The sequence below is a fragment of the Sebastes umbrosus genome, chromosome 2 (genome assembly GCF_015220745.1).
Source record: "Sebastes umbrosus isolate fSebUmb1 chromosome 2, fSebUmb1.pri, whole genome shotgun sequence".
In the NCBI taxonomy this organism is placed as follows: domain Eukaryota; kingdom Metazoa; phylum Chordata; class Actinopteri; order Perciformes; family Sebastidae; genus Sebastes; species Sebastes umbrosus.
The window spans coordinates 439,023-466,327 of NC_051270.1; the positions used below are offsets into that span (position 1 = coordinate 439,023).

The window sequence follows — 27,305 nt, forward strand, 5'->3', positions numbered from 1 at the left end:
ATGGTGACAACAACAGTTGTTCTCCAGCGGGTCTGCTGTCCTGTCCTGTCTGTGTGCAGTGAGAGTTTCTTTATTCAGAGCTCTTTGTTTAATCTTTGCATATTGATCTGTCTTTTTCTGCCGCCACAGAACGAGTCTGAGAGACTACAGATCCAACTCGCCGGCGTCCGGAGTCAACAGAGCCGAGACGCAGAGAAGCATCAGCTGCTGGTGAGCAGCCTCAACGAGCAGCTCAAAGGGTGAGCTGTTCATTCACTGCTCTAATCAGGGTTATACCTCTGATCTAATCTAATATAGCAGGATGATACAGAGGGGAAGATCACATCTATTTATAATAACGAGCAAAAGCCTGCTTTTCAAAAGTGAAAGCCTCTCAGCGTTGAGATCGTCCTCCTCTCCTCACTGACGTCCTGACGTTGTTGAATCAGAAATGGAGGATAAATAAATCTAGTATGTGTCTGATCACCCAGAGCTACGATAGTCCATCACATCTGTCCAGAGAGCAGAGACCACAGACTGTCTGTGATCACCCAGAGCTATGATAGTCCATCACATCTGTCCAGAGAGCAGAGACCACAGACTGTCTGTGATCACCCAGAGCTACGATAGTCCATCACATCTGTCCAGAGAGCAGAAACCACAGACTGTCTGTGATCACCCAGAGCTACGATAGTCCATCACATCTGTCCAGAGAGCAGAGACCACAGACTGTCTGTGATCACCCAGAGCTACGATAGTCCATCACATCTGTCCGGAGAGCAGAAACCACAGACTGTCTGTGGTCACCCAGAGCTACGGTAGTCCATCACATCTGTCCAGAGAGCAGAAACCACAGACTGTCTGTGGTAGAAACAACAACGTCTCTAGATGACGTCATGTTGAGTGTTGATGGAGCAGCTGCATAGCCTGGCTCTGATCCATCCAGACTCCATTCAGAAAACAAGCATTTTAAAAGTTGTTTGCTTGTCGTCATGGTAACAGACCTGACAAAGCATGAATTCAGACTTTTTACTAATCAGCATCATTATGTAGTTCATTCAGCATCATTATGATCTGGTTATTGATATTAAATCACAGTAGAGTCTGTTTATTTTAGGTTCATACCGCAGTAGAGACGTGTGGCTGCTAGATACAGTCAGTGTATGTGAATACAGCTCGCTGCCGGGTGATGTTATGAACCCAGACATGACAGCGTTTGGTTTTCTGACATATCTGGGACTTCACCAAAGCAGCAACAGTGGAAAGAAAAGTTGTTGGTATCTATGGAGACGAGCTCCTCCTCTCCGGAGCGTCTGGACCAGGGGTCTCCAACAAGTAGCTTTCTCACTACCGGTGTCTGAGTGGCTCGCTAAAGGTTACAAGAATATGGACATACAATTGATAACACAAAGTCACATTGTAAACCAGTTTAAATGTGTATCCAATCAAATTCACAGACATGGCGCCCCCTTCTGACACAAAATCAGCTGACAATTAAACAAGTTGTGCTGCTTTCAAATGTCATGACATCAGCGACGCGGTAACATCAGGCGATGACAGCAGGCCAGCAAGCGTACACCAGATTTGACAATCACCACAGAAAATAGCCAGGCCAAGAAAAATAAAAAAAATATACTAGTTTAATGAGGAATGTCTCGTTTGCGGTGCGAGCGTGTCAGTCGGTAGAAGATGTAACGTTGAGCGCCACTTCACCAAAGTCCACGGCAACTTTTCACGGGACTTTCCGTCTGGTAGCAGTCTACGAACGGAAAAGGTGAAGGAGCTGGAAACAACGGTTAAAAGACGACAGAAGAAGGCCAACGCTGCAGCAGAGGCTTCGTTTAAAGTGGCGCACATCCTAACGAAACAAAAAAGCCTTCACCTAGTGAGGGATTGTAACAGAAGCGATGACTGCGGCGGCTGAAACATTATTAAAGGACCATGAAAGTAAAGACAGAAATGATGTCTGCTGGCGATGTACAACTTGACGGCGCTATGAGTAGCTCTCGGCCACTTTCATTTTGTCAAATTAGCTCTCAGAGGACTTCTAAACTCGGCATTGCTGCATACAGCCTGGTATTTGATATTATAACTGTTGTGATTGTGTTTTCAGGCTGAGTAACACTCAAGAGTGTCTAGAGAGCTCGCTCATCGAGAAGGAGAACACGTTGGCCAAGACGTCTGAGAAGCTGGAGCTCATCAACGGCCTCCGAGAATCTCTGAGTGAGAAAGAAGTTCAGTTGAAAGACGTGTCTGATAAGCTCCTCCAGGCTGAGCACGCCGTAAGACTTCTGACTCCTTGTTTCTGTTCTTCTCGAAGTTCAGTGTTCAACGATAGTTACTTTATCTAGTTGTTTCTTCTTCTGCAGCTCGAGAGTGTTTCTAGGAAATGCAGCAGCTCAGAGAAACAGCGCTCTGAGATGAAGACGGAGGTCGTCGACCTCACGCAGAAGCTGAGCGTGCTGAAGGAGAAGGTGGGACTTCAGGAATCTTTATATTTTCAGAAATGTTTCCCTTTTTTAAGCAGTTTTTTAATCACAGTTCATAGGGCGGCTCCATCTGCGTTCTTTTCTGTTGTTTTCAAATGTAACCGTCCACTCAGCCGTTAGCAGAGAGCAGTGACGTAGGTCAGCATAGCAAGCTAATCAATAAGGGTATGAATAATGTGAATGCCAGCTCTAGCTGAGACAACGTTAGTTTGGAAATAACTGAAAGGGTTGGTTTGCTGTCACATTCACCGCAATAATGCAACACCGCGCTATTGACAAGCTAACCGCCACAACCGCCATGTTTTTTCTTTTTTAAATCCTTAGCAATGGGAGCGCCACGTATTTACACTCAAAACACCAGCAGCGTGACGAGCCGCCGAGCGTCTGTTCTGAGCGTCTGTTCTGAGCGTCTGAACGCTGCACGTTTGGTGTTTTTGTTCTGGTCGGCGAGAGTTGAAAAATGTTTAATTTTGCTAAAGTTGAGTAGCTGGTCTACCGCTGCATCGATCGGCTAGTTTGTTTGTGTTATTGTGTTGTTTCGGATCTGATCGAACGTGGCATCCACAGCAGTTCTTGCTTAGCTTCCGTGCCGCCGGCCATCTAAGTTACTGTAGGTAATACACACTGAATGGGTGAGGATATATGTATATATACAGGATATATATACAGTATATATGTAAAATGTCATCATGCAGAAACCTACGTCAGACGTCAGACGGAAATACTTATTACATTTAGTCACATTTTTATCCTTCATAGTTTTAGTCGCCAAAAAGTCATTTGATTTTAGTCAAAATGTTTTTCTCTCTTATTGTCAGCTATCTTTTTTTTTTTAATTTAATTTCAGTCCTGTTCAGTCGTCAGATTATACTGAACATTCCTGTCATTTTAGTCATTATTCAACACAGGTTGAATGTTTAACCCTCTGAGAACCACAATAGACCAGTTTTAGTCTTCTTTAGGGGGTCCAGGGGGTCTTTAGGGGGTCCAGGGGGTCTTTAGGGAGTCCAGGGGGTCTTTAGGGGAGATAGCAGGTCAACAGTAGATGTCACATAGAAGTGGTGAACATCATCTGAAAGCTGGAACCTGGAGATTAATCTGAGATGCTGCTCAGCACTGAGGGTCAAGTTCTTCTAGTCATTAATCAGATATAAATAGTAAAAGTGTATAAGGGATTGGAACATTATGATAGAAGTATCTGATGGTCATCATCATGCTCTATTATGTCTCATCAGTTGTTGCAGTAGTTGTTGGGTTGATTCCGTTTGTTTCACAGATATGGTGATAAATTTAACCTTTTTTTTTTTTCCACTGGAGAATTGATAAAAATGATCAATAATCTCTCCAAAATACCACATTAAGACACCAAGACCTCGAGGAACACCAGAGAAGAAGCCAGGCTGTGATTTGGGATCAAAACTTTGCGATTGGATAAACCTACCAGAGCCTCTGAAAGACAGTAAAGTCAGTCGGGGTCGTGGGCGGGTCTCAGGGGGGGGGAGAATGCAGCTTTTCAGTTAGTTCGAGTCCTCCTGACTGAGCAGCTCATTAATGATGCGCCGCGGTTCAGTCGCACCCAGCGCTCCGTTATGAGAGCATATCCGCCCACCCAACATGTAAAAGTATGTGTTACTCAACCACCCGAACCCGGCCCGACCCGCTAACCGCCAAATTCATGCATTATAGTAACACAATAGTCAAGACTGAGCGCCGCCGCCACTGCAGCGTGGCAGAGAGAGAGTGACAGAGAGAGAGTGACAGAGAGAGAGAGACAGAGAGAGAGTGACAGAGAGAGAGAGAGGGGAAGAGAAGGTGGAAAGTGACAAAAATAAAGAGAGATTTTGGTAAAGTTTTTGTGTTTTTAAACTACATATCGTCATCGTTTATTGCATGTTTGATAACGTCATCGTTAGTGTTTAATGATGTCGGTGACGTCTCGTCATTGTCTCGTCTTCATCATATTAGTTTTCGTTAACGAAAAGAAAAGAAAAGCTTTAGAAGGGTATGAAGGAAAATCCCATTTTGACAATAAAACATACATCAACTAAAATGTAAATGTTGGGATTTGACTACATCAGGAGCACCGCTGGGAAGCGACAGAAAACAAATAATGGACCCGTACTTGAATCAGTTCGTACTCTATATGGAGAGGTGATATGTCGTAATCTTTGACTCACTCGATGTTTTATCGTTGTTTTCATCTCCTCATTTTCAGACTCAGAAGCAGGAAGTCACCGTAGAAACTTTACAGACCGAGCTCGATCAGACGAACGAGGAGCTGGACAAACTAAACTCGAACCACCTGGAGGAGCGAGCCCAACTCATTCACGACCTTCAGAGCCGCGAGCGGGAGATCGACCGGCTCAGAGACGTCGTGCTGGAGAAGGACGAGGAGATATCCACCCTCTCCGGGAACATGGCGGAGTACGCAGAGCAGGTCACGGCGCTGAAGCGGGAGGTCAAACTCAAAGAGGAGAACCTGGTTCAGGTAGAAACCGCTCTGAGTAAGGCGGAGCGGGAGGCCACGATCATCAGAGAGTCGCAGACTTCAGACCAGCGAGAGCTGGACGGCAAGATCTCGGAGCTAGTGGAGAAAGTGAAGGACACGGAGGTGGAGTTGGTGAAGGCCAAAGAGGAGAGAGAGTCTAACATGGCCGAGGTGGAACATCTGATAAAGCAGGCCGAGGAGGACAAGAGAACTATTCAGGAGCTTCGGGGGGAGATCCAGAAACAGATCGTGAGCCAACGTAATCATCTCTCTGAATGTGAAACGCACATCACGTCACTGAAGGAACAGCTGACGTTATCCAAAGACAAAAATACAAGCAGTGAGCAACTCCTGCAAAGAGAGCTGAAATCTGTCAAAGATGAACAGAACGAACTCCTGGCTCAGGTGGAAAAACACAATAATGAGATGCAGACGTTGTCAAGACAGCTGGAGGAGCAGGTCCAGAGTGAGGAGCACATCAAGAAGGACATGCAAGAGAAACTGGAAACCATCACATCGCTGGAAAACCAACTAAAGACAACCGGCGAACGGGCCGAGGACGAGAGGCGGAAGTTCAACACCGAGCTGCAAAACCGGGATTCTGAAAAGGAGAAACTGAGCGACGAACTTCAGAGCAAATCTGAAAATATCTCCAAGCTGAAGAATCTGTTAAAATCCGTGAAGATGGAGAAGAAGCAGCTGCAGGAGAAACTCAAAGGGCTGACGGAGGAGCTGGAGCTGCAAAAGCAGAACGTGAATCAGCTCGGTGAAAAGGTTTCATCTGCTGTTGAGCTCAACCACAGCCTCGAGAATCAAGTAGACGTCCTCATCAAAGAGAGAGAGAGACTGGAGCTGGAAGTAGCTGAGAGTGTGGAAACTATTTCACGAGTTACACTTGAAAAGGATTCCCTGCAGGCCCAAGTGTCCGTGTTGGAGACGCAGCGTTCACAGAACAACACGATAATCGAAGGGCTGGAGAAAGACAAAGAGGATTTGACTCTTCGAACTAACGAGTTGAACAGAGTTTTTGAGCAGAGCGCTAACTCGAGCTCGGAGACGCTGCTGGCAAAAACAAACGAATGTAGTGAACTGAGCCGGCTACTGAGGGAGAGGGAGGAGAAGGTGAAACAGCTGCAGGAGGAAGTGCAAAACTTGTCTTCGCAGGTAGAGCAGCTCCAGCGAGATCAGACGCAACTTCAGGAAACGCTGTCTCTGCGGCGAGAACAGGAGCGCAGTCTGACGTCTGGCTTAACGGAGAAGGACGCGATGCTGAAAGAGAAGCAGGACGGGTACCACAGATTGCAGAATGAATTTACACTCCAGAAAAGTATCGTATCCAAGCTGCAAACAGAAGCTGAATCGCTCGGTGAAGAACACTCACAGCTCCGCCGGCAGATCGAAGAGAGAGAAGAGATGTTGAAGAACGTGACACAGCAGTGTGAAAAACACAAAGACAAACTGAACGACGCAAACAACGCCGTTAAGTCTCTGAGCGACCGGATCCGTGTGGCGGAGTCTGAAGCCGAGCTGAGGCGAACGGAGGTGGCGAGCTTAAACGGCCACATCCAGGCGGCGACGGAGGAGAACCACCGACTCCGCTCTGCTTGTGAATCCAGAGAAAAGGAGCTCGCTCTGCAAAAGCAGGTTCTGTCGGACCTTGACGGACGGCTTAAAGCAACTCTTGAAGAGAACGCCGGTTTCAGCGTGCAGATCAGCAACCTGACGGAAAACAATCGGAGGCTTCAAGAGGAGCAGGAGCAGAACATCAGATCAGTTTCTGAGCTAACCGCTGAGAGGAATCTACTGCGAGAACAAAAATCTGGGCTTGAGATTCAGATCTCAGAGAATCAGAACACGATCGACGGCCTGTCGAAGGAGAAGGAGAAGCTCGCCGCTGCAGGAGACGAATTAAAACAAGAGAAAGAGTCAAACTCTGCAGGTTTGCTCGAGAAAACGAGCGAATGCGCTCATCTGTCAGAGCAACTCGACGGCTTAAAGAAGCAAGTCGGTCAACTCGACACGTCGTTGAAAGAGAAAGAACAAACGTCGTCCGCTCAGCAGAACCAGCTGCTGCAGCTTCAGGATACTGTGTCCATGCTTCAGGAGCAAGGATCCGTGCTCAAGACGGGGCTGCTGGAGAAAGACGCCATGTTTCAGCAGAAAGCAGCAGAAGTCGAGCAGCAGAAAGCGCTCGTATCACAGACGCAGGCTGAGGTGGAGCAAAAAGAACAGACATTGAAAGAAGTAACACGCGAGTTTCAGAAGCACAAAGAGGAGCTGGATAAACGGAACGAGTCGGTGATCTCACTGAGCGGCCAGCTCGGCGCCATGAACGAGAGCGCCGCAGAGACGGAGGCTGAAATCGCCAACCTGAAGGCCGCCGTGCAGAAACTCACCGCAGAAAACAGTCAGCTGACACAGACGGAGGACCAGAGGAGAGCAGACGTCGTCGACTTTAACGATAATATCCAAGCGCTGACTGAGCAGAATGCGAGATTGAAATCTGAGCTTCAGAGAACGGCGATGGAGTTGTCCAAAGCACACGAAGAGGTCGCGCATCTCAAAACGGCGGTCAGTGATTGGGACGACAAACTCCAAACTGCAGCCTCGGAGAAGGAAAGGCTTCATTTGATCGTGAAGGGACAAGACGAGTCCCTGAAACAGCAGGAGAGTTTGATCCGGCAACTCAACGGGAGAATCAGTGAGCAGGAGGAGCAGCTGAAGCAGAAAGCAGACGACAACGACAGGTTGAGTGCAAAAGTTTCAGAGCTTGAAGACTCTGTCTGTAAACTCGGAGGACAAGTTGACCGTCTTTCTTCAGAGTCTTCCGCGCTGAAAGATAGTTTAGAGATTAAAGAAAAGTCAAGTCTTGAATATCAAAGTCATTCTTCAGCTGCTGTTGAAAATCTCAGTTCAGATCTACGAGCCAAAGAAGTGGAGTGTGACAGCTTGAAAGAAAAGACCTCACACCTTGAAGAATCGGTCACAAAGCTCAACGTCGCCCTCCAGGTCCAGATATCTGAGGTGGAAAATCTGAGAAAGGCCTTGGAAGAAAAAGAGTCAAAGTCTCTTCAGGATATTCAGAGACGAGCAGATGAGGCGTCGCTCTTCAAAACTCAGTTCGCGGAGAGCACCGAGTTGGTGTCACAGCTGCAGAGTCGTATCCAGCTGCTGTCCGCCGAGTCGGAAAACCTCAAAACTTCAGCCGGAGAAACACAAAGGGCCTTTAACGACCTACAGGAGAGATACGCCACCAGCTTAGAGGAGCTGCGAGACGCGAGGAAGCAACTGTCCCAAAGGACCGATGAGGCGTCCGGCCTCCGGAAGTCACTGAACGACACCGGTAACGAACACCAGACCACGATAGAAACACTGAGACGCGAGTTATCAGCGATGCGTCGCAAACTAGAGAAAACCGAAGACTTGAACTTGAATCTTTCGAAGGAAAAAGACGAAGCTTTTGATTCCCACCAGGCGAGCGTGTCGCTGCTGACGGTCGAAATAGAAAGACTGAAATCGCAGCATCTTCAGGTCGTGGCGCAGATGAACGCGCTGACAGAAAACCTGGAGCAGAGGGAAATGGCTCTCCACGCTATCAACAGTCAGTACACATCGCAGGCCAAACACACATCCCAGCTGCTCTCAGAAATACAGAAACTAGAACAGCAGAACAAGAGGCTAAACGAGGAGATTAGCTCGTCAAAGGAGGAGCACCAGAAGCGTCTCGCGGCCAGTGGTAGCAAAAACGCACGTTTGCAAGAGGAAGTTAGAAAACATGTCGCAGAGAGGGAGGAGCTGGAGAAGAGGCACCATCAGATCCGGGCATCGCAGGTTCAAATGGAGCAGCGGTCCGGCAGCATGAAGGAAATAATGGAGCAAACCACGTCGGAGAAGGAGAGCCTTCAAGCAAAGGTTAGTGCCAAAGACGAAGAAGTGTCTCGGTTAACAGAAAACATTCAAAAGATAGAGCAGATTCTGCAGGACTCTGAGAGAGAGTGGCTGTTAGTTCTGGATAGAGAGAAACAGGATAAGAACCTGCTCGCAGAACAGCTGCAGAGTGTTGAAAATGAAATGAAATCTAAAGATGTTAAAGTTAATGCTTTGAAAGGAGACTTGGATCGTTTGCAGGAGAAACTAGCGGTAGCTTCCTCCGCCATCAGGCAGGGATCCGATCAACTGAGTGCTAAAGAGTCGGAGGCGTCAGCGTCCAGGATTCAGCTGGAGAAGGTGTTAGCGTCTGTCCAGGAGAAGGAGAACGACAACAATCATTTGCAGCAGGCGCTAAACGCTGCAGAACACCAGTTACAAACAGTCTTAGAGAGAAAAAACAAAGAGTCCTCTGTAGAAAACGCCTCTTTACAGGACCTGATAAAACAATTACAAGACGGTCATCAGTCTGAGGTAGACACTTTGAAAAATGAGTTGGATAAAACCGTCGCACAATTACACAAGACACAGACTAAAGGAGAGAGGAGTGATGAGGAGAAGGGTCAACAAATTGCACTTTTGCAAGAGATGGTGGAGCGTCTACAGACGGAGTTAGAGACGGCGAAAGAAGCTGCCGTCAAACACGCTTCTTTACAAGGCGAATCGCAAGCTAAAGACGAGCAGATCAACTGTATGAGCATTCAGATCAGTCAGCAGAAGGAGCTAATGGCTGGACTCAGTCAGCAGTTATGGGATAAAGACGCATCCGTCGCCCAAGTCATCGAATCTGCCTCCAATGAGAGAATGAAACTCGCGGCGCAACTGGAAAACGTGGAGCAAGAACACAAAACCTCCACGGAGAGGCTCGGAGAGATTTCTCAGCAGCTGGAGGAACGTATTTCAAACTCTCAACGTGAAATAGAGACCAAGAATTCAGAGACGCTCGAGCTGATGAACAAAAACAAGGATCTAAAGAGCGAACTAGCCGCGGTGTGTAAAGAAAAAGATGCAACGAAGAAGAAGCTTCAAGCTGCTCTCGTCGTCAGAAAAGATCTGCTGAAAAGAATCGAACAATATGAAAATGCAAACGATAAATCTGAGGTTTCACTTTTACAGGACACATTACAGGAAGTAACAAATCGAGCTCAGGCCAGTGCGCAAATATACGAAGAAAATGTTTCTCTTCTTGAAAAGAAAATTCTTGAGCACAAAACAGAAAGTGAAAGACTTGTGGAGCAATTAGAGTCAGAAAAACAAGTTTTGCTTGCCGCACTCGACGAGAAAGAAGCGTGTTTGGTTGAGAAAAGCTCCCTCGTGGAGCGGCTGCAGTCCATCGCCGCCCAGAAGGAAGACGCGTTGGAGCAAGACCGGAAGAGCTCGGCGCAGAAGTTAGAAGAGCTTCAGAATGAGTTAAAGGATAAGTCTTCCTCCGCTGCCGCCGCTATTGATTTAGAAAACGAGCTCGCTCAGATGAAGCTGGAAAAAGCAAAGATACAGAAGAAGGCGCAGGCTGCCCTGCTGGCACGCAAAGAGACGCTGAAGAAAGCTCAAGAAAATGAAAAGAAATTAACTCAAGAACTGGCTGAGCTGAAAGACGACTACAAGGCTCTCCTGGAGCAACGCTGCCAGCAGACCAACGAGCTCAACGCCGTCCAGATGAACTTCGACGAGAAGGTCCGAGAGTTGGAGGAGATCCGTAAAAGCTCTCTGTCTGATCTGGATGAGCTGGACACGTTGAGACAGCTCGTAGAGGAGAGGGATAAAACCCTACAAGATCTGAAGATGTCTCTGGCTGAGAAGGAGAGCCAGTGCCATTCTCTGTCAAACCTGCAAATGGAGCTAGAAAACGTTAAATCCAGATTCGAGAGCGCGTCTCTTGAGATGGCGAGCAAAGACAAGGCTCTGGTAGTCGCGGAAGCTTTGAAAGCAAAACTTCACGCGGTAGAGGACGACTTAAAGAGAGCTCGTGCAGAAGTAAAAGAGAAAACGGAAGAAGTTGAGAAACATCTGGAAGAGATTAAAGCTGCGGAGCTGAAGAGCCGACAGGAGAAGCAAGTGTTGCTGACCCAGCTGAGCGTCTCGGAGTCTGAGAAACATCAACTGTTGATGGAAGAAAACGAGGCTCTGTTGGAGAAGAGTAACCAGATGAAAGTGGAACTGGAGACAGCCGTCTTTTCAATTTTAACCATCCAGAAGACGTCTGCAGAAACGCAGCAGCAGCTCAGCGACGACAAACGTGCTTTAACGGAGGAGCTCGAACAAACACAACTGCGTTTGGATTCGTTAAAGCAAGAGAAAGAAGATGCTTTCAGATTAATGGATGGACTCAGAGATGAGGTAGCCACGCTGAAGGAGAAAGTAAAAGAGATCAAATGTGCTGAAAACGTTGAAGTGAAGCTGAAGGAGAGAGACGACGCCTTGGTGGTTTGTCAGGCTCTGGTGTCGGAAAAGGAAGAACTAATCGCTGCACTTGAACTGCAACTAAAGCAGCAGATTAGAACACACGAAACTGCCGTTGAGAAGATGAGGACGGAGGCCGACGAGCTTCAGAAATCAACAAACGATCAGGACAACCAAAGCAAAATCACTCTCCTGACCAGGAAACTTCAAGCCGCTTTAGTGTCGAGGAAAGAGCTCCTGAAGGAAAACGCAACGCTCAAGGAGGAAGTAGAAAAGCTGTCGGCCAAACACGAAACTAAAGAAGCCGAGTACTTTAATCTGGAGTCGTCGGTGCTGAAGTTGAGACAGCGAAACGTGGACCTGGAAATCTCCGTGTCGTCGCTGAACAAGGAGAAAGACGAGCTGAGCACTGAGGCCGACGGCATCTTCAGCGATAACCGCAGCCTGTCGGCGGCCTGCGACAGCCTGAAGCTGACCATAGAGAACATCACACAGCAGAAACAGGCCTTCTCCTGCCAGCTCGAGTCTCTCAACGATTCTCAGGCGGAGGAGCTGTCCAAGTGGAAGACGAAGCACGCCGAGCTGAAACAAGAGTATGAATCTCTTTTACAGGCTTATGAAAACGTCAGCAGTGAAATGGATAAAATGAGGCAGCTTTTAGAGGGGGCTAAAAGAGACCGGCAGGAAGCCCTCAGGAAAACCCACAAACAGGAGGCCGAGATGGAGATTCTGGACAAGCGAGCTAAAGAGACGGAGGAAGAAAATGCAAGGATTAAAGAGAGGATGCACAAATTTTCCAAAGAGAAGCGGCAGAAGATTGAAGAGCTGGAGGAAGAGAATGAGAAAATGAAAAAAGAGCTGGCTGAGCTGGAAGAAAACCACAAAATGGCGGTGTGCGATCTGACTGATAGACATCAACAACTGGAGGCTGAGCTCCGCAGACTTAAAGAGACATCGGAGGAGCTCAGAGAGAAGCTCGCCGAGCTGGAGGCTGAAAATAACCAACTGATGGAGAAGCTGGAAGAAGCGAGCGGTTCGCTGGAAGAGAAGCACCTGGAATCAAAAACGTACACAAACAACATGCAGCTCAAACTGGACGAAGCTCTCAGTTTGAATAATTCGCTGACCGCCCAGATCGAGGCCCAGAAAACAGAACTGGGTGCTCAGTCGGAAATCAACAACGTATTGCAGAAGGAGAAGCAAAATCTCTCTGGAAGAATCGAGGAGATACAGAACGATCACGAGCTGCAGCTGGGGAAGAAAGACGACGACATTAAAGAGCTCAAGGACGTCATCGACGGACACAACCGCGAGACCATCAGCCTCAACGAGAAGGTGAGGATCCTGGAGGACGACAAGTCTCTGCTGCAGGAGGAGCTGGAGAATGCTCAAGAGATTTCAGACAAAGTGAAAAATGAAAACGAATATTTGGAAACCGTGATCCTCAAAAACTCAGAAAGGATCGACGAGCTGACCGAGTCCGTCTCCGTTTGGCAAACCCAAAGCGCACAGCTGTCCTCTCAGCTGGCGGCGAGCAAAGAGATGAGCGGTCGGGTTCGCCAGGAGAAGGAGGAGGAGCAGCTCAAGTTGGTCCGAGAGTTCGAGGAGAAGCTCAAGACCGTGCAGAGAGGCAGCGAGGGCTCCAAGAATGTGAAGAAAGAGCTGCGAGAGCTGCTCAGAGAAAAGCATCAGGAGATCAACCAGCTGCAGCAAAACTGCATCAAATACCAGGAAGTGATTTTAGATTTAGAGAGCGCTCTGAAGAGCTCGCGGTCAGCCGGCGAACATTCTGAGAAAGAGCTGAAGAAAAGTTCGGAGAAGATGTCGGCTTTAGAGGAGAGAGGTAAAGGAGTTGAAGCTGAGCTGACGACACACAAGAATCTCCTCCAGCAGGCCTCGGAGAGGATCCAGAGCGTCGAGTGCGAGCGAGACCAGCTGGCTCTGGACCTGTCGCAGGAAAGAAAAACGGTCCTGGAGGAAACAAAATCACCACAAAATACAGACGAGAAACAATTTTATTTGGAGAACCAGTTCATGTTGCAGCAGCAGATAGACGAGCTGAAGGAGCTAAAAGATAAAGAGAGTCAGAAAGTGACTGAACTGAGGCAGCACCTCGACTCTCAAGATCTCCAGATAAACACTCTAAAAAGATCCGCTGTGACTAACGAGGCGAAGCTGTCGGCGTTATGCGGCGCTCCTCAAGGTGCGGACGCATCAAAACTTTGGAACGACTTGTACCAAAAGACGTTACACGAGAAGGACAGCCAACTCCTCGAACAGGGTTTCGTGATCAAGCGGTTCCTGGAGGACATGAGAGCGAAGGACAAAGAGGTGAATGAGCTGCGAGTGACCAAGTCGAGACTGGAGAGGACTCTGAACGAGTACTCCGTCGCCGCCGCCGCGCAGCAGAGACAGCTGTTCATCATGAGCGCGAGCAACGCCGAGCTGAGCGAGACGGTGGAGCTCATGGCCGTGCAGGAGAAGGAGCTCGGCGCTCACGCCAAACGATTGGAACAAGATAAAGACGCGCTGAACCGACAGCTCGCCGACAGAGACGACTTGATTTCCCAGATGCAGCTGAATCTCCAGCAGACGGAGAAGATGAACGCAGACGCAGACACTCAGCTGCTTCTTTTACAGTCTCAAAACGACAGAGTTCAAGCTGACTTTGAGAAACAGGAGGGAATGTCGCTGCAACTGAAAACACTCCTCCAGAGCAAAGACGCTGAGATCTCCTCCCTGTTGTCCTGCAGAGACGGACAGATGTCAGGATATCTGGAACAACTCCAGGCTAATTATCGCAGCCAGGTGGCGGTGTACGAGGACAGGTTGATTTCCTCACGCTACCAGAGAGAAAAGGCCGACAAAGAGTTGAGAGGCCTTGAAGCGAAGGTGAAAAGCCTGCAAATTAAAGTGGACAGGTCTACCCAGGAGAAGGAGCACATGGCTGCAAAGATGGAGTCGTTCAAGAACTCCATGGTGTCTCTGCAGAGCGAACGGGAGCGACTGATGTCAGAATACAGGATACTTGAAGCAAAGAGTCAGTTGGGGTTGAAGAGTAAAGAGGCTGACGGGGAAGGTGGCACCACCAAAGGCCTTAAACACGAAATAAGAAAACTGCTGCATCAAATGGACGATCTGAACTCGGAGAACGCGATGCTCAGGGCTCAGCTGGTTCGCTACAGAGAGGACCTGAATCAGGTTTTGTTCCTGAAGGACAACCAGCTGAAGGTGCTGCTGAATAAGCAGCAGGATGTCATCAAAACCCTGGAGAAGCAGAAGGCCGCGGCCGAGAAGCAGCACAGGAAGTCTCGGTCGGAGCTGCAGGAGGAAGAAGAGGCGAGCGACACTTTAAGAGCAGATATTTCTAAACTTAAAGCTCAGGTTTCAGGCCTGGAGGCTCTAAAGAAGGAACGATCGGCCACTAATGAAGGCAAAGTGATTAGTGATCTGCAGGAAGCCGTGGCGGTCAAAGCAGCTGAGTGTAATGACCTGCATCAAAGACTTCTCTCTCAGAAAACTCTTACTGAGGAGCTCAAGGAAAAAATGCAGCTGGTGGAAAATGAAACAGACAAAAACCTGGCTGAAGCTGAGGACAAGTACAACAGCGAGCTGGACACGTTCGAGCGCGAGGTGGAGCTGATGAGGAACGAGCGGGAGGCGGCGGATCAAAGGGCGGCGGAGCTCGCTAAAGACCTGCTGGAGATGGAGCAGCAGTTATCAGACGCAAAAACGCTGAGCAAAGACACCAAGGCTCAGAACGAGTCCATGTGCAGAGCCATGGCCGCTCTGCAGAACGACCGAGACCAGCTCATCGAAGACTTCAAGATCCTGAGAAACAGATACGACGAAGAACTCCAAGAGACTCAGGCGGCCTTGAACAAGGTGGAGCGCAGTCTGCAGGACGCCATCGCTGACCTGGCCATGTTTGCCAAAGAGAGGGACGTCCTCGTTGGTAAACTAAAAGCTTTAGAGAACGAAGACGCACACGCAGAGCTGAACAAGTTGTTGGACGTGCTGTCGAAGGATTTGTCCGAGAAGGAGAGGGAACTGAAGCGGGTCGTCCTGGAGAACAGCATGTACGGCAGGCAGCTCTCGGCGTTCTCCAGATCCATGGCCAGCCTCCAAAACGACCGCGACCGGCTGATGGATGAGCTGGCCGGGGCCAAAAGAGTGGTGGTCGAGTCCAGGCAAGGGTCGAGCCCAGAGGCCGTCACCTCCGTGAGTGTGGAGCGGTCAAAAGGAAGTGGCGTCGGCGCCCTCCAGAGTGAGAACGAAGGGCTGGTAAGTCGAGTCATCGGATGTGGTTTCAGTTTGGCTGCTTCCTCTCTGCTGTGTTTCATCTTGTGGAAAGCATGTGGCATCACTCATCGCTTCCAGTTGCATGGTGTTTCTTTGTTTGGATGCATCATCGTTCCGTCTGTGAAGTTCAGTTTGATCATATTTTTATTAGAGCTGTCAATGAAAATATTTATTATGTTCTAAATGATCCTTAAAGGGAGATTTATCCAGTATTTAATCCTCTTATCAACATGGGAGTGGACAAATCTGCTGCTTTATGTAAATATATGCACATATTTATTACTGTAAATCAATTAACAACACAAATCAATGACAGATATTGATCCAGAAACCCTCACAGGTACTGCATTTAGCATAAAACAATATGCTCCAATCAGAACATGGCAAACTGCAGCCCAACAGGCAACAACAGCTGTCAGTGTGTCAGTGTGCTGACTTGACTATGACTTGCCCCAAACTGCATGTGATTATCATAAAGTGGGCATGTCTGTAAAGGGGAGACTCGTGGGTACCCATAGAACCCATTTACATTCACACATCTGGAGGTCAGAGGTCAAGGGACCCCTTTGGACATGGACATGACAGTTTTCCCTCTCCAACATTTAGCCTATAACTCCGGAGCGTTATTAAACCTCCTTCATGACCAGCTAGTCTGACATGGTTGGTACCGATGGATTCATCAGGTTCTCTAGTTTCATATGATACCAGAATCTTCACTCTAGTTTTAAAACGTGTTATTATTGCGTTAACTTTGACAGCCCTAATGTTTTTAAATCTGTTTATCTTTGTGACTGACAGCTTTGATGTCATTGCAGGAGGCGAAGAGGCAGAAGACGGACGAACTACAGCAAACGGTGAAGAAGATGCAAACTGACGGACTCAGCAGCTTCCAGCAGGAAACAGCAGATCTGAGGTAAAACTGCATCAGTTCAATGTAAAGTGGAGTGAAAATAGAGAGTAGATGTGTGTGATGGACCTGCCTTGTTGTTGTGTGGTGATGAGACCGAAAAACAGTTCAATGAGAGATTTAAAGAAGCTATAGACACGTTTTCTTTTTTGCTATAACGTCTCATTATGAAGGGAATTGATTGCATAATGTAATGGTCGTAGAATAATGACACCATCAGTGTTTAGATTGACTTCAAGGAAGTCAGGACCAGCCAGAAATGATATTTGTGGAGATGAAGAGTTGTCTGTTGCCACTTGAATATTATTTAATACACTAATATTTGATCTTATGATACTAAAGGTTTCTCTGTTCTGTAGATCTGACGTAGAGAGGACGGACGCTCTGCCAGTCAAGGTTTGATTTTCTTTCTGTGATCTGTTGTTTTTTAGTGTTGTTCTTGTTAATCCTCCTAAAAGTTCTGTTTACACTGAACTATCTGAGATTTAGCTTGTGTCTTTGTTGCTACGTACTAGTGGGTGTTAGTGGGTGCAAAATCCTTTAGTTGAGTCTTTCTTCTTCTTGTGTTTTTTCTTTCCACCCGACAGCAGACAGTTGTTCTGGAGGAGGCGGTGAGTCGGTTGGAGGCGGAGAGGATCCAGCTTCACGGAGACCTGCAGCGCTGCTTGTATGAGATCCAACAACGAGACCAGTACATCCAGCAGCTCAACCTGAAGGTATATAACAGCTGAGCTACTGGGTACCCATAGAACCCATTAACATGCACACATCTGGAGGTCAGAGGTCAAGGTGACCCCTTTGACAAAATAGACATGACAGTTGTTCCTCGACAAAATTTAGCGTTATTTAACCTCCTTCATGACAAGCTAGTATTTTTCTCACTTTTTCTTTTGGACTTTTTTTTTTTTTTTTACTTTTTTCCCGACATTTTTAAGACTATTTGGGAATTTTTTGGAAAGTTTTTTCAGACTTTTTTTTGGACAATTTTTTAATATTTTGGGACTTTTTTTCTGGCATTTTTCACATTTAAAAAAAAAAAATCTGACTTTTTATTCAAACATTTTTTCAGACCTTTTTTTAAAAAAAAATACAGACGTTTTTAGCGTATTTTTGGAGCGTTATTTAACCTTCAAAACAAGCTAGTATGACATGATTGGTACCAATGGATTCATCAGTTTTTCTAGGTGTTCTAGTTTCAGATGATATCAGTATCTTCACTCTAACTTTAAAACTGAGCCGCTCTAAAAATAATAAATAATTCAGTTCTTTAAAAACACCAGAATGGTTTTCAGCTATACGGCTTTGCTTCACCCCCCCCCCCAGCTGCAGCAGGCGGTGGAGGAGAAAGGTGCGGTTGCAGCTCAGCTGAGGGCCGTATCACAGACCCTCAGGGACACCCAGAACCGCTGCCACTGGCTGGAGAACCAGGTCCAGGTCCAGGTCCAGGTAAATATCAGCATGCATGGAGTATACGGTATACTTCCCGTCCCTCTGTTTCATGTCTCTCTGTGCTGTCAGACTGTAATGCTGCTCCTCACCACCAGGGGTCAGTATATGCTGAGGTTGCACCCGGAGCCCCCCAGGAGAGAAGCAACGACTCCACCGTCGCTGAAACTGCTGAAGCCAGTCTGCTCCGAGAGAGGTGAAGGGACAATAACATGTCTTTATCTCTTACAGATTTTAATCTGAGCTATTATTACTATTATTATTATTATTATTACTACTACTATTATTATTATTACTATTATTATTATTATTATTATTATTACTATTATTATTATTATTACTATTATTACTACTATTATTAATATTATTATTATTATTATTATTACTACTATTATTAATATTATTATTATTACTATTATTATTATTATTATTATTACTATTATTACTACTATTATTAATATTATTATTATTATAATTATTGTTATTATTATAATAATAATAATTATTATTATTATTATTATTATTACTATTATTACTATTATTATTATTATTACTATTATTACTACTATTATTAATATTATTATTATTATTACTACTATTATTAATATTATTATTACTATTATTATTATTATTATTACTACTATTATTAATATTATTATTATTATTATTATTATAATTATTGTTATTATTATAATAATAATAATAATAATAATTATTATTATTATTATTACTATTATTACTATTATTATTATTATTACTATTATTACTACTATTATTAATATTATTATTATTACTACTATTATTAATATTATTATTATTACTATTATTATTATTATTATTACTATTATTACTACTATTATTAATATTATTATTATTATAATTATTGTTATTATTATTATAATTATTATTATTATTATTATTATAATAATAATAATAATTATTATTATTATTATTATTGACATGTGTTTTTATGTTCAGGCTGCTGGAGTTGGAGCAGAGTCTGACCGATGAGAGAGGGAGGAGAGAGACGGCCGAGGAAGCTCTACGTCTGTCTGAGGACAGAGCAAAGAGGTCAATATACATATACAGCACATACAGTCTAGAAGCAGAGAGACGAAACTCTGCTGCGACAGCCGGCTGCCATTTTGGACTGAAAACACCAATGAGTCTACGAGTCCATGGACGAATAAGAGACGTCTGTAAACCAGAGTATCGTTTTAATTTAGGTAAATCAACTTCCCAGTAGGAACATTTGTTACGCCACGTTGTTACGCCACGTTGTTACGCCACGTTGTTACGCCACGTTGTTACGCCACGTTGTTACGCCACGTTGTTACGCCACGCCACGTTGCCACGGCACATTGTTACGCCAAGCCGCGTTGTTACGCCAAGCCGCATTGTTACACCAAGCCGCGTTGTTACGCCACGCCACGTTGTTACGCCACGCCACGTTGTTACGCCACGCCACGTTGCTACGCCACGTTGTTACGCCACGTTGTTACGCCACGTTGTTACGCCACGTTGTTACGCCACGTTGCTACGCCACGTTGTTACGCCACGTAGTTACGCCACGCAGTTACGCCACGTAGCTACGCCACGTTGTAGTCGCTTTCAGTCCAAAATGGCGGAAGCGTAGCTCTGCTGCTGGGAGCGGATGTTACAATAGATCACTCTTTCACTTCTTGGTAATATTGGTTGTTTGGTTAATGTTCAACAGAGCTGAACGTTTAAACTGCTTCTGTTCCTCAGCGTCGGCGCCGGTCTGTCCAGAGACGCTCAGAGAGACTTCAGTGTCGACATGGAAACAGAGGAAGAGTGGGAAGCTCTGAGCCTCAACCCCAACCAGCCTCTAATAACACGAAAGGTACGTAGACATTCACCCAGAGAGGCGTGTTAACGAAGCCTCGTTCCTGGTTGTTCCTGAGCTTCAGATGAGACGGTAAAGTGTCCTCGCTTGTCCCCTGACGGCGTGCTGTTTGTGCCTCCAGGTGAAAGGCGGCGTGGCGGCGTGTCGACGCTGGCTCAGAGGGAGGAGCCTCTACTTCTCCAGGCTGCTGACGAGCCGCACCCGCTCTCGATATCTCTTCCTGGCCTACCTGCTCACGATACACGTGCTCGTCCTCATGTGCCTCTCCGGCGCCCTGTAGCCTGGAGGTCACGCAGGTTCAAGCTATATAAACACAGCGTGGTGGAGCGGGCAGCTCACGCCTATCCTCGCCAGAGAGGAAATGATCTGATGACATCACATTCTGCTGAATAGAGCGCTGCAGGAATGAGTCCTGAAACCTGGAAATGAGTGATCATGATGTCACTTCCTGTTCCCTCGTCTGGGGGTCAATGGGTTTTTAGTTAGATGTCTGAAATCAGGTCCGTGGTTAAATGAGACTACTAGACGCCATCACGCCGTCTCGTCCTCCTACTCGCGCTCATGCGACCGCGGTGTAGTTTGTTTATAACGTTAGCTTCTTACTTTCTGCTGATCACATTCACGCTTCAAAAATCATAAAGTGGCGTTCATTAGTGGAGGTTATCTTATTACTGAATCCATCGTAAACTAGGGACGTGACCATGGGGACATTTACCCACCGGTTAATAAACCCGTGACAACACAGAAAAGATGGCGGTCAACATGTGCAGAGCGCTGACTCTGATCTTTACCGTCGGGTGGCGATGTGTCTGGCCTCTCCGATCGAGCTTTCGTTGCAGGGCTGCAGGTTTCCACCCAGCACACACCGCTCCGTCCTCCTCACGGTGATTACCTCATTAACGTTACGGTTCCCTGATATCATCGTTTAAATCTGAAATATTGCCATTTTTGCTTTTCGCTTCGTCACCAAATCCTCCGCCGTCGTCTTATCTGTGAACTCTCTCTCATCCTGACTCTTGCTACACTTTCACTTTCAGTTTGTAGCTTCCGTCGTCCGACTATCTATTGATAACGCGCCGCTGATACGCCCAAATGAACTGAATGGGTTTTCTTTCTGTATAAAAGGACGGCGGGGGGGCGGTGGGTACGTCATGTCATCGGTGTGTGCCCGACCACTGCGTGACATCGACTACCGCGACAAGCCTACTGTGGAGATTATCTTGCTGAACAAAACATGTCATGGTTCTTGTCCACAGCGCTTCCCATTCAGGAGCCGGGGCGTCACGTCGGCTGCTGCTAGTTTGCATACAATTTAGTTCTTGGCTATTTTATGCAAATCAAAAATTTTATGCAAAACTCGACGCCTCTCTGAACCTTTAAAGTAACCGTTGTCGATGTAAAATAAAGACAGATTCATCAACTTCAGGATTATTTCTCTCATTAAATGTTTTCACATTTCGTTGAACTATTTTATAAGAGAAGAAAAACGAGCCGCCATGTTGGTCCCGGTTTTAAAGCTGGGAGCAGCAGCAGCCCACGGAGGGAAAGAGTTGGACCAATCAGGCGTCTAGTGGCGGCCCGTCAAGCGTCCAATGCTGCGAAGAGAGGCCTCATGATAAAAAACGCCCCTGTGGACACGTAGCAGGAGATAGTTTCTGCAATAATCCAAAACCCAATTGGAACAATCTCATTGGCTTTTTGTGGAGGGAACCAGGAAGATGATCACTTCCTGGTTGGACTACAGAAATACGTCATCCCTACAGCGCTCTACAGACGGATCCCTCTACAGACGGATCCCTCTACTGACGGATCAGACAGATCCCTCTACAGACGGATCCCTCTACAGACGGATCAGACGGATCCCTCTACAGACGGATCCCTCTACAGACGGATCAGACGGATCCCTCTACAGACGGATCCCTCTACAGACGGATCCCTCTACAGACGGATCAGACGGATCCCTCTACAGACGGATCCCTCTACAGACGGATCAGACGGATCCCTCTACAGACGGATCCCTCTACAGACGGATCAGACGGATCCCTCTACAGACGGATCCCTCTACAGACGGATCCCTCTACAGACGGATCAGACGGATCCCTCTACAGACGGATCCCTCTACAGACGGATCCCTCTACAGACGGATCCCTCTACAGACGGATCAGACGGATCCCTCTACAGACGGATCCCTCTACAGACGGATCAGACGGATCCCAGCAGCAGCAAAGATGGTAAAGGTTCTAGTCTTTTGCTGGATTTCAGATGGAAGTGTCTCATTTCTATTCATCTGTTGGTTGAGACTGAACTCCGTGTTTGGTTTCTCGGTAAATGAAGCCTTAAAGTATGATTCTCTCCGTCTTTGTTAAGAAGCGAGAGAAGAAGCGTTTGTAGAAAAGAAAGTTTAATAATTTGACACTAATCCTCCGGCTGAGGAAGGAAAGGGCTCCGATGTAGAAGCCTGAGGAGGTGCAGAAAGCCATATCCATCTTTAACACTACACCGTATTAATGTTGTTGTTGAATGTCATCATCGCTGTCACATCACAAATATCTGCACCACCAGCTGCTGCTGCTGCTTTCTATCTTTCTTTCTTTCTTTCTTTCTTTCTTTCTTTCTGTTTGCCTGCCTGGTTTCGTACCGTGCACATAATCGTGATGCTGAGTTAAAACTATGCACTGAAGCTCCTCATGTGTTCGGCTCCCTTTAAACTGCCTTTAAATCCTCAGCGCCGCAGTTTGAATACGTGCTCTCACGTGGGAGACGATGGTTTCTATACATATATATCTATATAGACATAGATATAGATATATATACAGTATATATATATCCTTAAATTCTACTCCGGTATCACGGTACGCCGTTAAAAAACCCATACTGTGTGTATTTATTGTATTTATGTGTGCATCCTCAGACAGTATGCTGTACAGTATCTGTGTAAATATGCCTGATGTTTGATGACTGTACATTTCTTCTTGATGGTTTCGAATATGTGACTGATGAGAGACGGAGAGACGGAGAGGCGGAGAGGAGGTCCGTGAACAGGCCAGAGATCAGTTAGTAAACAGACTAAAGATGATTCCTGGCGTGTTAACGGCTCCGTGGTCCCGATTAATGATGTGTACATATAGAGGTGTGACTGATTGATTGATGGACAAAACTGAATCTATTTATGAAAAAAAAAAAAAGGTAAACTACTGAAAAATGTTCAGCATATTTTCTCTGCTGCCTCTATTTTTGAGAGATAGTGATGCTGTCGGCCTCTACGGGCTCAACGCGGTGCAAAACGGTGTCAGATCGGCCTTTAATAAAGCTTCATGAACTCTGTATGATGTGTCTCACTAACGGTCACTCTCAACTGTTGTTATGGAGGAAAAAATAAATCAACATAAAAAATAAATGGATAAATAAATAAATGACTCAATAAATGTCATTAAACGGAGAAAAAAATAATAATAAATAATCATTAATTAATTGATCAAATGTAACATAAATTTATATTTCTGTTTTCATTTGTGTCTATTTATTATTTATCTTTGTATTTATTCCCTTATTTATTTACTCTTCTGTACAATTTACTTTTTTATTTATTTAAGTTATTTATTTTTATTTATTTATTTGTTTTTGCATTTATTTTTATTTACTAATTTTTGCAATTTTTTAATTTATTTCATATTTTTTAAATGTATGTATTTATGCATTTATTTATTTACCTTTGTATTAATTCCCTTATTTATATACGTTTCTGTTTAATTCTCCTTTTTATTTATTTTTATTCTCTTTTTTTAAATTAATTAATTAATTTGTTTATTATTTATTTATTTTGAAATATGTATTTATTTATGCATTTAGTTATTCATTCTTTATTTATCTTTGTATTAATTCCCTTATTTATTTACTCTTATGTTTAATTCCCCCTTTTATTTATTTATGTGTTTATTTTCTATACATTTTTAAATGTATTTATTCATTATTTATTCATTTATTTTTGTCTATATTTTCAATTTATTTATCTATTATTGCACTTATTTTTTAATGAATTTATATTTATTTTAAATGTATGTATTTATGCATTTATTTATTTATTCTTTATTTATTTATCTTTGTATTAATTCCCTTAATTAGTTACTCTTCTGTTTAATTTGCCCTTTTATTTATTCATGTATTTATTTGTATTAATTTTTTTATTGATTTATTTTCACACTTATTTTTTAATTATTTTTTTTTAAATGTATGTATTTATGCATTCATTCATTTATTTATTTTTTTATTTATTTCTGCCAGATTTTCCCTTTGAATTTCACCCCTTATTTATTTCCTCAAACTTATTTCTTTCTTTATACATTCCTACCTCATTATGCAAATGAGGGAGCTGTCACCATACATGTCAGCACCGTCCACCTGCCTGTCTACCTGCCTGTCTACCTGCCCGTCTCCCTGCCTGTCTACCTGCATCTTCCAGAAGCGATACTAACAATCATGTTGGTTATTTACAACACAACCGTTTTACTGCATGAACACAAACAGGGAGCATGAGAATGATCATAAACTCTTTTATTATAAGATATACAGCGTTAACCACACAGAACATGGCTCTACTTGATGGATAGATACATATAGATAGATAGATAGATAGATGGATAGATAGATGGATAGATAGATAGATTACATGGACTTCAGGGTTTTCATTGTTAAGATGTTAGGATGTTAGGATGTGATGGTTCCCAGTTGTTCTCCCATCATCCCTTTAACCCCGGCAGCGGTACAGTGAGCGACACTTTTACACATCAGCCGGGCGTCACAAGACGCCAAGGCCACAACAGAGACGCCCTGAAGCCTCATTCAGAAGACATATAAGAGTATAGATATAGAGCTCAGAGAGATGCTAAAACTTCCAGGTGGTGGTGAGGTGTGTCGGCCCGGGACAGAAGAAGACTCATTCTCGGGGGGGCTGCCGTCCAAGAGCTTCTTCCTCCTCTTATCGAAGGGGAGAAATCCCTCTCCACTCATCAGTTGTCCTTAAATGGTACCCATCCAGGCTCGTCTCCACGCCCGGCGACGGGGGGGAGAACTCAACGAGAAGCTGCTGGATCGCAGCCCACCAGGAATAAACCGTCTGGCTTGGAGGTTCTAGACGATGCCGAACTGGGCCAGATCACTCAGCTCCATGTCGCCGAACGCCTCCCAGGGGCAGATGACCTCGACGTCTGCAGGAGAGCAAACGGTCAGTTAAACAGGTCTTAAACCTTCAGTCATTGGTTGCTTCTCAGTTACTGATATTTACCTCCAAGGCCCTCCATCCCCGGGACGTCATCGAATCTGAGGAGAGGACAGACGCTGTGTTATATCCTACAGGTTTAATGAACTCTCTGTGGTGTTGTCCCTCCCTCTGTGGACTCGCCTCTGCTGCTCATCCCTTTCCTACTAAAGTCTCCTTCTTAGCTAACGTAATAACTTCAGCTTGTTGGACCTCCAAACTAACATTCACGGTGCTGCTAATGTCAACGTCTAGATAACTAATTAGCTGGTGAACTGCAGCACGTTAACATAAAGAAATCTGCTCTTTAACACCACCGCTAACAACAACACACCGTCAGCTCACGGCTTACAAGTTACAGCGCAGGTTTGTTTTATTTTGTCTCTCACTCCCCTGCAGGAGCTCAGCCTGCAAGCTGCTACATTTCTGATATTTCCCAAATTCTGTTTTTTGCTAACACTTTATAATAACCATCACTTATAAATGGTAAATTGATAGTTAATTAAACTAGTAGTTTTAGTGTTATCAAAAAAAGAAAAGAAAATTAATCATTTTTACTAATTATTAGTAATGCTGGAATTTCTGTTATTTTATCATTAGTTTGTGTTAAATGATAGAATTAATTTATAAAATGTTTTATTATATTGTATCATAGCTGATAAGAGACGATAACAATTACATTCTGATTACATGAATAAACTATTAACAGTTTATTGTTGCACACATTATAACATTTTTATATACTATATTAAGTATTTGTTAGACTTTAGCGTTTGTAGGGCTGGTCCTCCGCGGTCCAGTCAGAACTCTGGTACCTGCGGCTGTCGGAGGACTGTAATTATCGTGATTCGTCCCGAAATGATTGGACCTGCCTGTCCACCTGATCATTGAGGTGGTCGTATAGTTAACGATGACAACAATGTGGTCTCTGGTGGACTCGTCCTCCAGCAGGCAGGCAGACGCTCTGTTATCCTGCAGGTTTAATGAACCCTCGGCTGCCGTGTCTCCGTCTGTGGACTCACCCCTTCTGTCCAGCTTTGGGAGCTTTGCTCTTGAACTGCCTGGACAGCTTCTGCTTGAACTTGGGGGGGCTGGCCTTGGAGCCTCCGGGTGCTGCTGCTCCTGCGTTCATTTCTAGCGAAACAGCAAAGAGTCATGGGAGGAGAAAAGGAACAGAAAGAACTCTTCACAGCAACATATTTAAAAGAAAGAGTCTCACCTGCGTGTCGGTCTGCTGGGCGTTGAGGCGTTGAGGCGTTGGCGTCGGAGAAGAGGAGGAGCAGTGAGGAAGAGCTGAGCGATGAAAGAAGTGCAAAACAAAGAGAAGGTTCTCTTTCTTTTTGCAGTCTCTCTCTCTGTTGTCCCCTCCTCGGTGTCGGCGTTTATATAGCAGCCCTCCGGTCAGACACAAAGCCGTTAATGGAGTTTAGGGATAATCTCAGGACCCTGAGAACAGCCCGTACCTGTGCTGCAACACGTACCTGTCGGCTGGTAAGACATGAAGCATTGTGGGTCATCGTGAGCTCAGTCATGTTTATTAATGCAGCCAAAGGAAACCAGAAGAAACTGTTCATACGTGTGAAGTAAAGACGGAACAATAAGGTGGTTAATATCTATAATAACAGAGACGATGAAGGAAGCTGTAAAACGACTTGTTTCTCCGTTTTATGATGTCATTTTTTAGAAGGCGACATTTATAAAGCGTTGCCAGCTGGAACTTTGTGAATGTGCTGCTCAGTAGCACAGATTAGACCACAGTTGATTGGATTAAACTGGATAACATCACATCAGATTAGATTTCAAGCAATTAGAGCATGCACTGTAGATTAGAGCTCACATGGCACAGAGACGACACACATACAGTACGCTGTATTCCAAACCTCATACACTACTAGTAGTATAACCTGACGCTCACAGACCGCTATGAACTGTCTGGAGCTCTCTAGAAACCGGTCTGTAGACGAGAGGCTTTTATTTCCTTGTTTAAATATCACAACACTAATGTTCATTATTGAACTAACAGGAACCTGTGATTATCGGCCTGTTTGGAGTTGAAAAGCTCCATAAACACAGTTTCTGACTTTTTTCAGACATTTTTTCTGCCTTTTTGGGGGGCTTTTTTTTATGTTTTCGTACTTTTTTCTTACTTTTTTTAGATTTCTTTGGACATTTGTTGGACTTTAAAAAAAAAAAAATTTAAACATTTTTCAGACTTTTAATTTTTTTTCAGACAATTTTCTGATTTT

At 45.0% G+C, this 27,305-nt stretch overlaps 2 protein-coding genes across 9 annotated transcripts in view; one reads left to right on the forward strand and one right to left on the reverse strand.

Annotated features, from left to right (window-relative positions):
• LOC119502613 (golgin subfamily B member 1-like) overlaps positions 1-20,684 on the forward strand; it is a 47,576-nt gene extending 26,892 nt beyond the window's left edge. For 6 of the 8 annotated variants that reach the window (XM_037793649.1, XM_037793648.1, XM_037793702.1 and 3 more), the window contains 12 exons: positions 130-239; positions 2,093-2,261; positions 2,349-2,453; positions 4,684-15,567; positions 16,401-16,498; positions 16,852-16,888; positions 17,080-17,208; positions 17,816-17,938; positions 18,037-18,134; positions 18,917-19,009; positions 19,688-19,802; positions 19,927-20,684. In XM_037793649.1, the coding sequence (XP_037649577.1) occupies positions 130-239; positions 2,093-2,261; positions 2,349-2,453; positions 4,684-15,567; positions 16,401-16,498; positions 16,852-16,888; positions 17,080-17,208; positions 17,816-17,938; positions 18,037-18,134; positions 18,917-19,009; positions 19,688-19,802; positions 19,927-20,085 (12,120 nt within the window). In that variant the 3' untranslated portion in view covers positions 20,086-20,684. The remainder of the gene's footprint in view (positions 1-129; positions 240-2,092; positions 2,262-2,348; positions 2,454-4,683; positions 15,568-16,400; positions 16,499-16,851; positions 16,889-17,079; positions 17,209-17,815; positions 17,939-18,036; positions 18,135-18,916; positions 19,010-19,687; positions 19,803-19,926) is intronic. The other 2 variants (XM_037793671.1, XM_037793662.1) reach the window with 2 other exon arrangements.
• Positions 20,685-24,339: 3,655 nt separating this feature from the next.
• Positions 24,340-26,449, reverse strand: LOC119502750 (retinal cone rhodopsin-sensitive cGMP 3',5'-cyclic phosphodiesterase subunit gamma-like). The gene is made up of 4 exons (XM_037793939.1): positions 26,279-26,449; positions 26,082-26,193; positions 25,087-25,121; positions 24,340-25,009 (listed from the first exon to the last, which is right to left on the reverse strand). Exons 2-4 carry the CDS (start codon positions 26,189-26,191, stop codon positions 24,933-24,935), a joined length of 222 nt encoding a protein of 73 aa, XP_037649867.1. The 5' UTR covers positions 26,192-26,193; positions 26,279-26,449; the 3' UTR covers positions 24,340-24,932.
• Between the last annotated feature and the right edge of the window lie 856 nt (positions 26,450-27,305).